Source organism: Phacochoerus africanus, chromosome 3 (genome assembly GCF_016906955.1).
Source record: "Phacochoerus africanus isolate WHEZ1 chromosome 3, ROS_Pafr_v1, whole genome shotgun sequence".
Taxonomy (NCBI): Eukaryota; Metazoa; Chordata; class Mammalia; order Artiodactyla; family Suidae; genus Phacochoerus; species Phacochoerus africanus.
The window spans coordinates 63,078,829-63,094,860 of NC_062546.1; the positions used below are offsets into that span (position 1 = coordinate 63,078,829).

At 41.8% G+C, this 16,032-nt stretch overlaps 2 protein-coding genes across 3 annotated transcripts; both read right to left on the reverse strand.

The window, feature by feature from the left end:
- Positions 1-1,592: 1,592 nt before the first annotated feature.
- On the reverse strand, positions 1,593-5,660 carry LOC125122143 (uncharacterized). 2 transcript variants are annotated; one of them, XM_047770395.1, is made up of 4 exons: positions 5,399-5,660; positions 2,849-3,317; positions 2,086-2,194; positions 1,593-1,650 (listed from the first exon to the last, which is right to left on the reverse strand). In XM_047770395.1, exons 1-4 carry the CDS (start codon positions 5,454-5,456, stop codon positions 1,621-1,623), a joined length of 666 nt encoding a protein of 221 aa, XP_047626351.1. In that variant the 5' UTR covers positions 5,457-5,660; the 3' UTR covers positions 1,593-1,620. The 2 variants fall into 2 exon arrangements, with proteins under 2 accessions (XP_047626351.1, XP_047626350.1); XM_047770394.1 differs by lacking the exon at positions 1,593-1,650 and having other exon boundaries at positions 1,754-2,194.
- A 491-nt stretch (positions 5,661-6,151) lies between these two features.
- On the reverse strand, positions 6,152-10,088 carry LOC125121905 (low-density lipoprotein receptor-related protein 4-like). The gene is made up of 5 exons (XM_047770211.1): positions 9,888-10,088; positions 8,457-9,006; positions 7,889-8,014; positions 6,709-6,819; positions 6,152-6,174 (listed from the first exon to the last, which is right to left on the reverse strand). Exons 1-5 carry the CDS (start codon positions 9,891-9,893, stop codon positions 6,152-6,154), a joined length of 816 nt encoding a protein of 271 aa, XP_047626167.1. The 5' UTR covers positions 9,894-10,088.
- Positions 10,089-16,032: the final 5,944 nt, after the last annotated feature.

A 16,032-nucleotide genomic window follows, 5' to 3' on the forward strand; every position in this document is an offset into this window, starting at 1 on the left:
TAAGGGCAAACTCGGCAGAGAGGATGGCTCTTGGGAGAGGTGGCGAAAGAAATGTGAGGTTCACTCTGTGGATGAGAGGGGTGTCAGGTACTGTGGTGCTGAGATGGGCTCTCTCAAATACTGCTGAACCCCAGAGGCAATTTAATGATGTTCCATGTATCTTCCGGCCTCATGGAAAGTGGGCCCCCAGCGTGTTCTTCAGGTCAAGTTGATCTGCACTTGGGAATTTTTATACTCGACTGAAAAGCACAGTGTGTTTTATAACTACACCCCCAGTAATAAGCCTAGGACTTCTCTTTATGTTTAGCATCCTACAAATTCATTCCACAAGAAACTAAATATGAATAGTCTGGAAAATGTTCAAGCAAGAAGTCTTCCAAGTTGTGTTTACTACAACTTGGAATCGCTGTCAGTCTCAGATACAATGCTAAGCAGTGTATAAGCATTTTTGAGTTGTAATTCAATTATCATTGGGGTAATGATTTAATGATAAGAGAGTTGCCCAAGGTTGCTGCTGTTGAACTTTAGACCATACTCCTGCTTTGTTACACCTGTGCGCCATCACAGATTCAATGCCCTTGATTCCTTGTGTGAGCGTGAGTAGAGCAGTTATCCAGGAAGACTTGCAGAAGTATTAGCAATTCAAAGGGGCTCTGGAATCGAAGTAGTGTTTGTATGTTTCCTCAGCAGGCATGAGCTGGTTGAGATGAATTCTGGTCCATACCTATGACTCTGCCCACCAGTATCCACATGAAAGAAGTCTTAGACTAATTATTTGTCTGAGTTTCTACAACCTATAAAGTCAATTTACCTGTGCTTAGTTTTAGAATCAAATGAGAACATAAGAAAAACACTGTTTTTATAAATCTTCAGCAGAAGTAAATACTAAACTTTGCAGTCCAATGTGTCAGAGAGGGATGGTAGGAAACTAACACTTGAATATTTTCTACCCCATAAGGCAAAGATTCAGAAGACAGCATTCCTTTTTGTAAAATGGGGAAAACAGGTTCAGAGAGATTTAAGTAGCTCAAAAAGTTAGTACCAGAGCCTAGATTCTGGATTCAAATTCAGAACTGTCAATTAGTACTGAGCCAGGCATCCTGGGAACAGAAAGCTTTTGTGGATAAGTCAGCACCTAAATTACATGGAGATTGTACTGAAATCTGACCCTACCTATTGAAAATTCAGTTTTTCAACACTCACTAACAAAACCAAATGGCTTCCTCAAATTTAAAAAGCATTTATTTATTTTTTCATTTTTTTTTAGGGCCACACTTGTGGCATATGGAAGTTCCCAAGCTAGGGGGTCTAATCAGAGCTGCAGATGCAGCCTGCACCACAGCCACAGCAATGCAGGATTTGAGCCATGTCTGTGACCTATACCACAGCTCACGGCAATGCCAGATCCATAACCCACTGAGCAGGGCCAGGGATCAAACATGCATCCTCATGGATATTAGTCAGGTTTGTTACTGCTGAGCCACAATAGGAACTCCTGAAAAGCAGTTATTTTAATATGAAGTTACCATTGACCACAAACTATTACAGAAGTTTAAAAAAGTACACAGTGAAATATAAAAACAATTTTTATTGAGATGTTTCAGCTCCTTTTTTATCTGATTAGTCAGTTTGTAAAGAGGTTAACAATTCCTGTAGGAAAAGAGATTTGAAATTAGAGAATACACATTACACTAAAACAAAACAAAAAGACAGAGATGGCTAAGCAATACAGAGATCATGGGATTGAGGGGGACATAAATTTTAGGGGTAACTCCAACTAACCATTATTATACCTCACTCTACCCTACAATAGCATTGAGCCCCTTTTGGAAATCCCCCAAAAGCTGAATTTCTTGGTTACAATTTCATGTATGTCTCACTCTGGTTTGAACAACCAAAGAAAGAACAGAATCTGAAAACAAAAAAGTTACTGAGCATTCATTTGCTCTACATGATAGCATCATTTGCCAATAACAAAAACCTCATCAGCATTGCCTACTTTTAACCTCCTAAGGTTTTTCAGAAAGGGCATTCTGTGAGTGGACCTCGCCATCTGTTTTCCGAAAAGACATTTCCCAGGCATACCTGTTCATCATATGCTTCATTGACAAAAATCTCACTGTTCATTAGATTCTCCTCTTCTTGGTCATTTTCTTTATGGCAGGTTGGATTTCTTAATGATGCTGCACTGTTTCTAGAAATCAGAGAAACAAAGTCAAATACTTATTCCTTAGGGTAGAAGCTGGGATTGAGGCATGGTTAGAAAGAGCTGACCTGTCCCCTATCAAGTCATTGTTATGGGAATTATGCTGTTTTAATAGTCTCTTTAACAAAGCAACTGACCTAGAATGGATAACATTTGAGTCAGTTATGATTCATTACTAGAAATTCACTTAAATTCCAAAATGATACATCATCTCAATTGAGGGGGAACGAGGTAATTGGAGTCTGTGAGAAATGAATCCAAAAATAGGCAAGTAGCAACTGGACACGTGTGAGTTAAGAAAGTAGGTTAATGTAGAAGACAGGCCTGGTTGACAATCAAAAGCCCAAGGGAACCACATCAGTTCATCTTAATACTAACCAGTTGGCTATTACCAGTGTTATTTTAGGCAAGACCTATTTTTCCTGGCCTGTTCTTCAGTCTGTAAAGTGAAAGTCTAGACAGAAGAGATGATCTGTCCAGGTCCTTTAACAGGTAAGGCTGCTTTGTTGCCCAAATCACTCCTCAGAGGACAAATTTCTAGAGTGTATTCATACCTCCAACCCCATTCATCTTGTTTTAATTTTACTTAATAAGCCTTCTTTGGAGTAAAATTCTCCCGTGAGGACATCAGTAGCTGCTCACCGTTTTAATTTGTGTTCTCTTCTGAAATATACAAAAGCTCCAAGAACTGCCAGAACCACCAGTAGGGTTACGGTTAAGCTAAGGGCCATATAGCCAGGGGCAGGTCCATGTGCCGCTTCTTCACAGAACTCTCCACCATACTTCATCAGACAGCTGCATTTTTTCAGATCTCCTTCCATTGTACAGATTCCCCTCCCATTACAGAAATCGCTGCTACAGAGTATATATTTTGCCTTCCGTGAGTCCTTGGGCTGAACGCCTTCCTTCGTTTCTGGAATCTTGCTCTTTAGAGCAGGAGTCAGAGGCATTACTGTTTGTCCAACAGGATAATTCTTCCCTTCTGGACTTGGAGATCTAGCCTTGTTAGACCTGGTACCCTGGAGAGGTTGGGCAGCATTTGGTGAAAGTCTTTTTCCAGCCTCTGACATTTTCGGTGTTGGTTTCGAATGAGTTTTATCTGGATAGGTACCTTCAAAAACAGTGGGTATGAGTGTAGGTATATACACAAGTTTGTCATTGTCAATTAAAAATTATTTCAGAAGAACAAGAGTTCTAGTGGGCTAAACCAAATAAATTCAAATTTGGGAGTTCCCGTGGTGGCTCAGTGGTAACAAACCTGACCAGTATCCATGAGGATAAAGGTTCAATCCCTGGCCTCACTCACTGGGTTAAGGATCTGGCATTGCTGTGAGCTTGGTGTAGGTTGAAGATGAGGCTCAGGTCCTGCATTGCTGTGGCTGTGGTGGAGGCCAGAAGCTATAGCTCCGATTTGATCCCTGTCCTGGGAACTTACATATGCCATGGGTGCAGCCCTAAAAAGACCAAAAAAAAAAAAAAAAGAATATATTTTTGGCCAAATAAAAACTATTAAAAGCTGATTTAAAAAACTACATAGCTTAAGGCACTTAAAATATTTGGTTTGGAGATCAGTGTAGTCCATCACACCAATTTATTTTTAAGTGGTATGGTATGCAGAATTTTAGCCAAAGTAGACTCCACCAGTTACAAAAATGTTTTACTCTGTAAGGATGAGTGTGGTAGATCAAAGTAGTAATTATCTAGATAAGAAAGGTTAAGTTTATCTGCAAATATTTCAATTTTTTTTTTCAGTCCAAGTAAATTGGAGGTTTGGCAACATGTACAAGTTGCAAATATTGAACCAGATTTGGTGCAGTGGTGGGAGGGGTACTCATAAAGCAGGGAGTAGGTGATAGGGTTCTAACCAAGAGTTAAGTTTGTGTTTAAGGCATTTCACCATATTCTCCATCATTGTTGGCACAAGTATTATTCCTCACATGGAAGACCAAACAACCAGGAGTGAAGGCAGTGGTATTAACAATAAAACTGCTTCTTGCCTCTGCTCTAAGCTGGCATCACAGGAGTATGTCCACTCCTGGGCGTGTAGGGTCCCTGATGGTAGAGTACATCCAGAGGAAATCAGTCTACATTTTAGACACCCAGGACCATTTCCCACCAAAAAGTTTTATATAAAAGTCAGGGTAAAATCACTAAGGAACAGAGTCAATTCTTGGGCCTGAGTCATCAGGAACAGGAGAGAAAGTGAAGGTAAGTTTCTGGTTTCATTCTAAAAGCAGGTGGTAAAGGTGATGCATTTCTCACTCATTTACCCTCATCCTTGAGTCACTGTCAACACAAGACTTTCAACAAAACCAGCCTCATTTGCTCATACAATCAACTCTAGGAATCAAAGTCCCTTATCTTTCCTATTTAAGATGAAGTGTCTGGGGATAATAACTGGTCTCTCAGCTAGCTAGGTTTTAGGAAATTGAGAATTTAAGATGAGAAACCAAAGAGAACTCTTCACTGTAAGATTCCTTTTCCAAATCTAGTCCTTTATTAGTTGTGACCAGTTTCAGTACCAAGCCCACTGTCTCTTTGATTCTACAGTGAAAGGGACTTGGATATTAATGAAGCTGTAGCTGGTGGTTCCAGCAGAATTAGATATTATGGTCACTCAACTGACTGGCCACAACAGCACTGTCCCATGAAGGCACTATCTGAAACAGTATTTCTGTAACAACCATCTACAGCTAGCATTTAAGTATTAACATGACAGTGTTATATACTAATATGACAGCTTTCCAAACCCTCTCTTGGATTCCTTAACAACTCTTTGAGATAGAAAGTGCTGTTTCCCAGTTAAAAAGGGAGAACCGAGACAAATCAACTAGTCTGCCCAACCTCTTACCCTTAGGCGATGTTCACTATCATGATCAATTCCCATGGACTGACTCAAATCTGGGTTAGATGATGTTTTTTCAGACAACAAACACTGTGGAGCCCTGTGGTGCATAACACATACTGCCTACTCTAAAATCAAATTGGGGGTACATAAGCTTTTCACAAACTGTTCACATAATCCATATCCAATTGCCTGTGTTTAAAAGTTTTATATTTTTTAAAAGTACACAGTAAGAAAGAGGTAACAGTTTGAAGGATTAAATCTGGAGAAATATTGTGGATTTAGATGTTACTAAAAGTAAATCATTCACAATGACTGATAGTGGGTCCTGGGTAGGAGTTACTCACAGTCCATCTCATCAGATCCATCCAGACAGTCCAAATGACCATCACAAACTTGCTCCATGAAAATGCATTTCTGACCATCCTTACAGGATTGTGCCCGTGGAGAGCATCGGACAGCTTCAACACATTTGTTTATGTCAGCCAAGTAGTACCCACTGGAACATTTACAAGTCTGCCCTTCTGGGTTTGGTAAACAGATATGGCTGCATCCTCCATTGTCTTTTGAGCAACTGTTACTGCCTGTGGACCCCCATACCCCCCAAAAAATTAATTTAGACTATTTCATAAAGGTCTTCTGCAAACTTTCTGCAAACAGACTCAGCGTTATAGGACCCAGACGTTTTTCCCAGAGTGGATAACTTTTCAATTTAATTCCTTTTAGTCTACTAAGTACCAAGTGATTAGTGATTTTTCTCCATGGAAAAGGATGGCTTTAGGTAAGTTCAGACAGAGACCAGCTTAAGAAAAATGAAGGAGAACCCTGGCTCATCCAAGTTCTCTTTTCCCTTCTACCAAACAGCCAACATCAGAACTAGAATTCCAAAAAGGTTCTCCCCAGAAAGCCAAGGCTTTAGGAGTTTAAGCAAAACTAGTACTAGTTGATGAAGTTTAGCTTTCAAAAACCAACCAATGGAGCAGCATTCCCTTAAGACAAGACACTCATACACGCTAGTAGTAGGTATTGTTAACTATTTGAGTTTTAATCTCAACAAGGAACAGATTTCACCTATTACTGTCCTATCACTCCCCAAACATTCAATTAGGCACTCCATCTGTGTCTATGAGAGAGGTAGAGAAACACACTTACGGACCTTCAAGTTGGTATTTCAAAGATAACAAGTATACACAAGTGACAATGACTAGAATCAAGACCTGTTTCACTTTATTTATTTTTTGTCTTTCTGACGTTTTAGGGCCACACCTGTGGCATATGGAGGTTCCCAAGCTAGGGATCCAGTTGGAGCTACAGCTGCCAGCCTACACCACAGCCAGCGCAGCAAGGACCTGTTTCACTTTAGAACTAAAAGGGAATTTCAATCTACAATAAGACAACTTAAATAAAACCCAAGTATATCAAACCCTAGCCCAATATCCTTAGCACTATTATGTTTCTTAGAAAAGTAACAGGACTAGCTATATATCAGAACTGCATAAAGATAAGAGAGTTATGCAGATCTACATGAATATGCCAGGGGAATATTTTAATGGGAAACACAAAGATATTTCAAGGAGATATTATAGGATGGACCAACCCCTTAATGGGGAAATTCAGTAGACTTCAATGTTGTTATGATCATTACAAGGTTGCTTACCCTGTTGACTAAATTTACTGTAAACTTTTAAATCCACAATCTTCTGGTCTACTTGGAACCACCTGTTTTCTAAAAGTTCTGCCTTGCTGTACCAAACTTTATTGGTTTCAGCTGAAACAAAAGGCAGTGAACATTTATTAACAAAAGTGAAACTTTTACCTTACAACAACTTCCTGGGCAAAGAACATTGGTCAGTATGAAAACTGCTACTCATCTGCAAAAACCCCAGTTGAATAATAAGAGTTTTACAGAAGAGACATGCATTTTTCCAAATATTGTTTCTGGGAAGAAATTTCAATAGAAATAAAAACAGTTCTATGCCTTTGCCCCAAATAAAGTCTTATGAAGTTATGTCTATCACATTTATACATAGCTAGATATAAAGACAGAAAATGAAGACATTTAAATGCAGCTCATGCAAGTCATGAATAATGGTTTTAAACATTATTCCAGAACATTTCTGAAAATGGCTGATCTGCACCAAGAGTCACCAGAGGATCTTAAAGTAAATGGCAAAGGTCTCACCACATACCTAACAATTTAGGATCTTTGGGGTAGGATCTGACAACTTACTTTTGCAATTCTGATGAGGCCAACTCAGCTGGTCAATGGACCAGCATTTGGAAATATAAAGAGTTAAATTTATTTTAAAAAGCATTTTCCAGTTTTACTTAATCTAGGCTCTAGTCAGAAACAATACAGCAGAGCATTTTGGTTAAGAAATCTCTTTGAATACCAGAGAGTATAGAATCCTCTAGAATTCACTAAGTACTTTCATGTGTACCTAGTCAACTGAGACAAGTACTGTCTCACATTATAGGAAAGGCATTACAGCTACTATCTGACAAAGCAGTTATACCACCTAGTTCCAGTTCCTGGCCCAATTCTGTCTGTACCATACACTAGTGTCCTCCAAAGCCAAGAGCCTCCTATGAAAGCCATAAATCTAAGGCAGAATGGGACTAAGTATATTCATATAAAGAATAACCAAATAGGTAAAAGCTCCCCCAAATCACAGAATCACTGTTAACATATAATGTTAAATTAGGGAAGTTGCTTAGCTATTCTTCCAAAATAAAGGCATTGCCAAAGATCAGTGCTGAGAAATATCAGATTTGCTTTAAACACCCAGGAATAAATCTGAGTCCCAAAGACAATCAGATATAGAATCAAGACCTACCATCATCAACTGTTGTCCAGAACATCATGCCTTGGCCATAAGTGAAGAGGTTAAGGCCCTGAATGCCCCTGCGGTCTACTCTGTATCCAGAGCCATCTCGTTGAATACTTTCTATGAGTCCTCTCCCTAGAAGGAGAGGTTCAGTTAATTTCATGCAGCCCAAACAGCTGGACTCTATCCTGTAGCTTTATGTCTTGTTCTAGCTCCCCTCCAGAAGGACAGTGTAGTTCGTGTATCTTTCGGAAGACCAGCTCTTATTCACTCTAACAGTAGTACACAAAGATTTGCTCACTCATATGTGTTAAGTTCTTGATTTCGTTCCTTCAGCAAGAGGCAGCTGCATGACTCTCTGTGCTACTAAATGCTGCTCAGGATGAGGAATGAATGTATTAGTTTGGAAGGTGGTGCAGAAAATGACTATTAGTTTGGAAGGTGGTGCAGAAAATGTTCACTTAGACCTAAAAGCTATTTGAAGTTATAGCTGAAGACCAGAAAACTGATCATCACTCTTTCACTCTGGCCAAGTCCCCTCACACTCACATTTACGGAGGAGAAGATAACTGCTTACCAGGATCAGCCCAGTACACTCGGGTCCCTGCATCTGAAAAGGTCAGGCCCACAGGGACCTGGGATTTCTGCCATAGCACCTTCCTCTTGCTGCCATCCATGGAGGCACATTCAATGCTGGAGCCACGCTTACTGTCATCCAGGGAACCCAGGTCCACAAAGCACATGACTGCCGTCGGCGGGTGGAGCACAGTAGAAGTTGGACGGTAAAGACGCTGGCTGAGCAAGACTGTGGTGTGCTGGCCTTTGGAGGAAGCAACATTGATGTGAGGATTCATACTATCAATCCAGTAGATGTTTCCACTCAACCAGTCCACGGCAAGGTCAATCACTGACCCTTCTGTGGATATGATTTTCCTCCAAGAAAGCTTCCCAGAGTCTCTGAGCCTCAGGAGCCAGATAACACCCTTATTCAACTCTGAAAGGTACAGAGCCCTCTCCTGGACGAGGTAGTCCATTGATGCAAGCTGGTTCATGCTGGTAAAGGGAAGAATCCTATGTTCTGGTAAAGTTGCTTGTCCTTGTGAAGCTTCTAGATTTTTCAGATAAATCTATAGGGAAAAAAATTAGGTGGGTAGCACCAGTTGAGTCTAGTCTAATTCTTCATCTTGATTTTGCATTCAGACTAAGAGACTTGAGTTCAGGTTTTCATATATTCTATCTTCTAAAAGCAGATGGGATTCCTCTCCCTTCCTGGAGCTTTGAGCACTTTAAATTCCTTGAATTCATGTGCTCTGAAGATTTAGTCCTCTGTGAAAGGCCTTTCCATTACTTCTTAAAATTTATTTTTATTGAGATAAAATTGATATATATATATATATATATATAATATTGCATCAGTTAACAGTGTACAATGAATGGATTTACTACACTTATATTATTAAAGCCTCTCCCCTTTAAATGAGATTCCACTCTTAAGATCTTCTGGAAAATGAAGTCAATCTTCTAACCCCAAAATTTGTTTTGTCATTTTAAAATGCCAAAGTTGCCATGTACTCTGGATGGTAGAAGTTAGAGGTGACTTGCTTGTTAGTACCTTTTATCCTCCTATGATTTAAGAAAATTTCCCCTCACAAAATGTACTTACCCCTCAGGCTAGAAGCCAGCCAAGTTGCCTGTATTTGGAATTACTCCACATCACCAGGTAGATGGTTGGACAACTCAGCCAGGTTAGATGCACTGTCAGATCCCTAACGTCACCGTGTTCTGAGGTTCTCAGCATTTCTTAAGTAACTTAAGTGGGAGTGGTCTTCCTTTTGTAGCTACTTTATTTTGGTCATAATAGCTTCCAGTGCACAGTGAATATTAAAATACAAGTTGTATTTATCATTTAAATTCTCCTTAGAATATGTAAATTCAAGAGAATTCAAATTACTCAAAGTCTGAAAAGACTGTGGCCCAAGCACCTAAATGGGATGGGGCAGAACAGTACCTGCATGATAACTGTGGGCAACACAAGGAACAGGAATGCAGACTCCTTGAGTGGAACACAGCTGACGCCATCGTCTGCAAGCAGGAGTCCAATTGGGCAACGACAGCTTCCTTTGGATCTCGGGCTCAGAAGGCACAAGTGAGAACATCCAGTGTCCAGACAAGGATTGGAAGACCTGGGCTGTAGCACTTCGTGTATTATCTGGAAGAAAACACCTAGATGTCACTATGCATGACTGAATCCTTGAAAATGGCAAATGACTAGATCTTGCCTTTTAATCATAGAGATGGATGTCAATATGGTTTGTCCTTGGGCTTATTTTGAAGTGTAAACTATAGACCTTAAGTCCGTATGGCTGTTCCAAACGCTTGATGAGGACAGCCCTGTTCTTGCCTGTGGTCTTTCTCATGCGCTGCACTGTTCGTGTCTTCATTTCAGACCAGAAGACTTCATCTTCAAACATAGTGATGGAAAAGGGGTTCTTGATTTGTGTGAGCTGCAACATCTAAAATGGTGATGGTGAGGTTCCTGGGATGAGTTTTACACAAGGCACATGATATTTCATGCAAGCCCAATACCAAAAGAACACTTACGCTTATCCCAGTACCATCTAGATTGGCAGAGCCAATACAGTGAAATTTGTCATCAGACCAGAATATCTTCCAGCTCAACTGGTCAAGAGCTATGCTAGTTGGCCAGCCAAGACCTTGACTGAGGAGTATTTTTCTGCTGCTACCATCCAGTCCAGCTTGTTCTATTTGAGGTTCTCCTCCAATTTCAGACCAGTACATTAACCTATGTGGATGAAAGTCAGCTTTAAGCATTACCTCATGGAAAATATCATTAGTTCATTCCTTAAATCACTGATTTACAGCCTAGTTCCTTCTCTCCCTCAAACTTAAATTGGGTCTATGCTTTAAGCATAATTTGTGAAGTAGTAAAAGAAGGTTTTCCTTGAGATTTTATGGTGATTGTGTATTTGTCATTTAGGGATAAAATATCTATAATGATAGCTGTACAAGAAGCCTAAGAAGTACATCAGTCCCTAGCCTGGAAAATATACAGGGAATTTGCCAATCCTTTTCTGGGATAGGAAGTAGGCTGGTTCCATGGGCAGACGTGTGCCTCAGACCTCATTCTTGACCACAAGTCATTAGATGCATCAGGAAACTCCTGGTTATTTTCTGAGTAAAATGTTACCAGATTCCTGGTTGTAGGTATTGAAAAGGTGAGAAAAGCAGAGGGAAGGTATCTGATATGGGTCATCTTTGGATCCTGAGCTTTGCTTTTATTCTTTTTTTTTTTTGTCTTTTTTGTTGTTGTTGTTGTTGTTGTTGTTGCTATTTCTTGGGCCGCTCTCGCAGCATATGGGGGTTCCCAGGCTAGGCGTTGAATCGGAGCTGTAGCCACCAGCCTATGCCAGAGCCACAGCAACGTGGGATCTGAGCCGCGTCTGCAACCTACACCACAGCTCACGGCAACGCCGGATCGTTAACCCACTGAGCAAGAGCAGGGATCGAACCCGCAACCTCATGGTTCCTAGTCAGATTCGTTAACCACTGCGCCACGACGGGAACTCCTGCTTTTATTCTTATGTTTGATACATCCATGGCCATCCCAAAGAGGGCTTAGCTCAGACAAGTAGGAAATGCTATCTCTAAGTTCCTGGCCCTTTACAAAGGGAAAGGATTCTACAGAGAAGAACGCAGTCTCAGCTCCAACACCTAATTATTCTACCCCCATCACCAACCCCAATAACATTATAGTAAATTAAACACAATTCCTAGTTTCATTCTCACTCCTCCTGATGTTTTAAAGCCATAAAAATTCTCCATTCAGAGGTATATTTGTTTTGTATTGTCTTGTTTTGCTTTTTAGGACCACAGGTGCAGTGTATGGAAGTTCCCAGGCTAGGGGTAGAATTGGAGCTACAGCTGCCGGCCTATGCCACAGCCACAGCAATGCCAGACCCAAGCCACATCTGCAATCTACACTGCACCTCATAGCAACACTGGTTCTTTAACCCACTGAATGGGGCCAGGGATGGAACCTGCATTCTCATGGATACTAGTTGGGTTTGTTTCTGCTGAGCTACAATGGGAACTCCAGAGGTATATTTATTTATTTTAGCAAAAGGAAATGTAGGTGGGCCACCAAATAAATACAGCTACATCTCACTTTTCTGAAATAAAAAACTTTTTCCAGGAGCTTTCAAAATTACCATGTGTGTGGTTGACTCAACATCATATCTAAAGTCAAGTCAGATAAGGTTTCTATCCACTCCTTCTGCATTGGGGGAACACAACCAATATAGAACTAAAGAGGAACAACAAATGTAAAGGACCTGACAGGGTGTTATGACACGTGGACTCACCCATTTAGGGGATCTAAAGCCAAAGACTGTGGTTGGTTCAGGTCATCGCCCAGGACGATTGTGTATTCAGGTTTTCCTCTCCAAATGGCAGTCAACTGAATTGCTAAAATCTGACCAGCTGTCCTGTCTGTCCAGTAGAGATTTCTCCCAATCCAGTCAACTGCTATGCAGTCTGACTTTATTCCTAAAGAGAGGAAACCATTCAACATGTGAACTTAGGTTAAGTTATAGCTTTTATTAGGTTTGAGCTCATACATCAAATGCAGATGCCATGTTAATTCATTTTCCAACTGGTCTGTTCATCTTCATCAGAGCAGTCCTCTTTCAAATGCTCCAAAGCAGAGTTCCTGCTGTGGCGCAACCAGATTGACAGTGTTTCTGAAGCTCTGGGATGCTGGTTTAATCCCAGCATGGCACAGTGGGTTAAAAGATCCAACACTGCAAATAAGTTGCAACTGTGGCTCAGATCTGATCCCTGGACAGGGAACTCCATATACTGCAGGACAATGAAAAAATGAAAAAAAAAAAAATTCTCCTAAGTACTACTTGTAGGGAAGACAACTATTATAAATAATGTTCAATGGCTGATAGCTTGACTGACTCCATGTCTTTTGAGATGGCATCTTCTCATTTATTACCAGCTAGCAAGGCTTGATCCCTTTCCATTAAGGAGATATACACCAATGTTTAGAAAGTTCATGGCCATTTACCTTATTTCTCACGTATATTTAGTAAGATGAGAGCCTACATAGGGGGACATACCTTTCACCACAGTCCCCTTCCTCTTCGTGTCCATGCTTATCCACTTAATACTTTCTGCACCGAGATCAGTCCAGAAGACTTTCTGATCCACCAAGTCATAGTCGATAGAGAAAATAATCAGGTTCTTGTCAGCAGTTACCAGAATATCTTCTTTCAAGCTCCTCAATCCATAGAGGAGTAGCTTAAACTGAATCGCCACAAGCAGGACTGGTTCAGTACCTGTCAAGTAAGAACTGCTTTCAGCATGGCCTTAAGGGGTTTGAACAGTGAACCTAGCACTGGCTAAGGAATCAGAGGACAAGGTCGTTTTTGCCTTCTCACTGTCAGGAATGTGATACCGGCTAGCTGACATCTAAGTAGCTCTTCCCTTGATGCAATGATTAAGCTACCACCCATGGATTGAGGGTATGTAAATTAAAGGCATAATTATCTTAAACTGAAAGCCAGTTTTATTTGACTAACTAAATATTTATGGGTAGGTGAGAAGGAAAGACGTGCTTGTTGAGCCTTTAGATATTTATTCGTACTCCAGGTAAAGTGCCCCGTTTATGGTTTTGTTATAATAATGCCTTATTAGTACATACTTTCAGACTCAAATTCAGTCTGAAAGATGAGGTATGAGAAGGGAGCTTTGGGATTGCGCTAGTTTTGTTCTGAAGACAGAAGACAGTAAACAGACAGGGACACTTAAGACCTGCAGGGAAAGATCTGCATTGGTATTCCTGGATGTTCTAATACCTCAAAGCTCTCAAGCCACAGCTTAGGATATATTCCTGGCTCCAGTTTACCTGTTGCTTTACAGGTATGGCCATCAGGCTCCAGCAAGTAGCCAGGATGACAGGTGCAGCTGTAGGAGCCTTTGGTATTGATACAGGTCTGACTGCAAGGCTGGCTCCCCAACTTCTGGCATTCATCCACATCCTCGCAGATTTGTCCACCATTTTTCAGCTCAAAGCCTTGTTCACAAGCACATGCCTGAAAAAGGTTGGAAAACATTAAGATTTTCTGAAGACAAATACAACTTTGATTTTAAAAAAAGGACCTCAACCTTGATATAAAAGGCACATGGCGACATACTAGATGTGAGCAACTCAAACTGTTCTTTGAACCAACTTCACCTTGAATACAGTTACTTTTTTCCATCTTATCCACCAGCACACCTCACACCCTAGAGTTCCCAAGCTAACAAAGGTCTCAGCACAGGACACCTAGGGCCCCAGCAGAATCTGTAAGTGAAGAGACCTGTGGACCTCATGAAACTGGTTGTCAACCAGTAGCAATGTTACTAGGACCAGATATCAGCACAGTTTTCTTCCACTTGCCCATCAGATCAAGTTCACCAAGTTCGGCCAACCAATAATGCCAAACCAGAACACAGGCAGTCCTCAGCTGACGAGCAAGTCTTTTCTACATACTCACATGGAAAGGACTTCCATGTGGCTAGGTACTCAGTTTTCTGAGCTGCAACATGACGGGGGTGGGGGTTGTTTGGCTCTTGGGACAATCCCCCCAAACCTGTTGCTTCATCTTAAATGTCACCCAGAGCTTACAGCTGCGGAGGGAATGACCTTGGGAGGACAGTTTCTGGAAGTGAAGTGGTAGGATTCCAGAAGACATGAGACAAGAAAGGAGCTAGATGGAAAGGCTCAAGCACAGGGACATCAGTGGATGGGTCAGGACAGCTCTGCCATGTAAGATTCAGAGCATAAGGAGCTGTCAGAGTCAGCCTGGATGAGGACAGTGGCCCTTTCCCTAAATTGAGTCTCTAGCTAAGCTATGAAAGCACAGGAACCGAAGCAACTCACAGGTCCTCGTGGGGACGGGTAGCAGGTGTGGAAACACTGTCCCTGGCGGCATACCGCCGATGAGCACTGTCCACCTTCATCGGAGCCGTCAGCACAGTCCTCCTTCCCATCACACACCAGGCTGGGGGCCAGGCAGGCAGAGGAGTGGCACTGGAACTCGGAGCCTTGGCATGCCTCAGGGGGACCTGGAGAGGATGCCTTTTTACCTTTAGAGTCTACCCCCACCAAACATCCCTCCCACGGTGAGGCTCCCATGTGTACAATCAAGACAACTCCACACTAGTAAAGGGAGCAGTGCCAGGTCTTGCAGCATGTGCTGGCTGAGCAGGTGGCCCATGCCAAGCAGCAGCAGGCAACAGGAACCCCCTTGAAGCTGTCTGCCTTCTCCCTTGCACTTACATCCGGCCTCATCACTGCCATCCCTGCAGTCACGCTGCCCATCACAGCGCCAGGGCTCAGGCACACACTGGGCTCCGCTGGCACAGGGCCACTGCCTCCAGCCACAGTGAAGCTCCTCGGGGTCACAGTCCTGAGGAGAAAGAGTGACTGGGTTAATAACATCTGCACTCAGAGCCCAGGAAGGGTTTTCAGAGGAGGAGGAAACCTGGGTTATGAGACAGCTTTCAGTCCCTTCAGCAATGAGGCTGAACAGAGTCTGAGGACTCAGGTGACATGTTTTAAGAAACTTCTTCTGCAACTGGAGTGTAGGGAAGGAGTTTTAGGTGATACTAATATGGGTGGGAAAGTGGGAAGAAATCTCTTATTTTGCAAACTAACCAGCCGGGAAGGCTTAATTTTATTTAAGAAGCATAAGCAAAAGAATCTGATTTAGGAACTCTTCTCTCGAATTCCTCCCACCATTTCTAATGCACACCTCACCAAATTAAAACCTACATCACATTTTGCACCCGACCTGACATGAATTCTCATCTGGTGTAGGAGGAAGGCAGGGGAACATCCATGCACCCTGAGATAGTCTTGGCCCCCTCAAGACGCTACCCATTTACTGATGAGGAAATAGAGCATCTGGGCGTAAGTGCTTCCTTAAGATCAAATGCAAGCAGTGGGTTCTAGCCTGGGTTGCATCTCATACAATGTCGGAGCATCAGTACACATCACAATGACTGTCATGTGGAGCTTTAAACCATCTCTCTAGTAGGACATTTAAGTCATGACCATCAAGACCTAATACTTGCAAACCTCC

Bases quoted from the DNA above. Each gene is read 5' to 3' on its own strand.
- LOC125122143 (XM_047770394.1), bottom strand. From the start codon at position 5,456: ATGGAGCAAGTTTGTGATGGTCATTTGGACTGTCTGGATGGATCTGAT. The intron at 3,318-5,398 runs GTGAGTAACTCC...CTGTTTTTGAAG, and splicing joins TGGATCTGATGAGATGGACT to GTACCTATCCAGATAAAACT. The intron at 2,195-2,848 runs GTGAGCAGCTAC...TCTGATTTCTAG, and splicing joins AGAGAACACAAATTAAAACG to AAACAGTGCAGCATCATTAA.
- LOC125121905 (XM_047770211.1), bottom strand. The intron at 8,015-8,456 runs GTAAGCAGTTAT...CTCTCCTTCTAG, and splicing joins AGTGTACTGGGCTGATCCTG to GGAGAGGACTCATAGAAAGT. The intron at 6,175-6,708 runs GTAAGCAACCTT...CCTCTCTCATAG, and splicing joins CAGTAAATTTAGTCAACAGG to ACACAGATGGAGTGCCTAAT.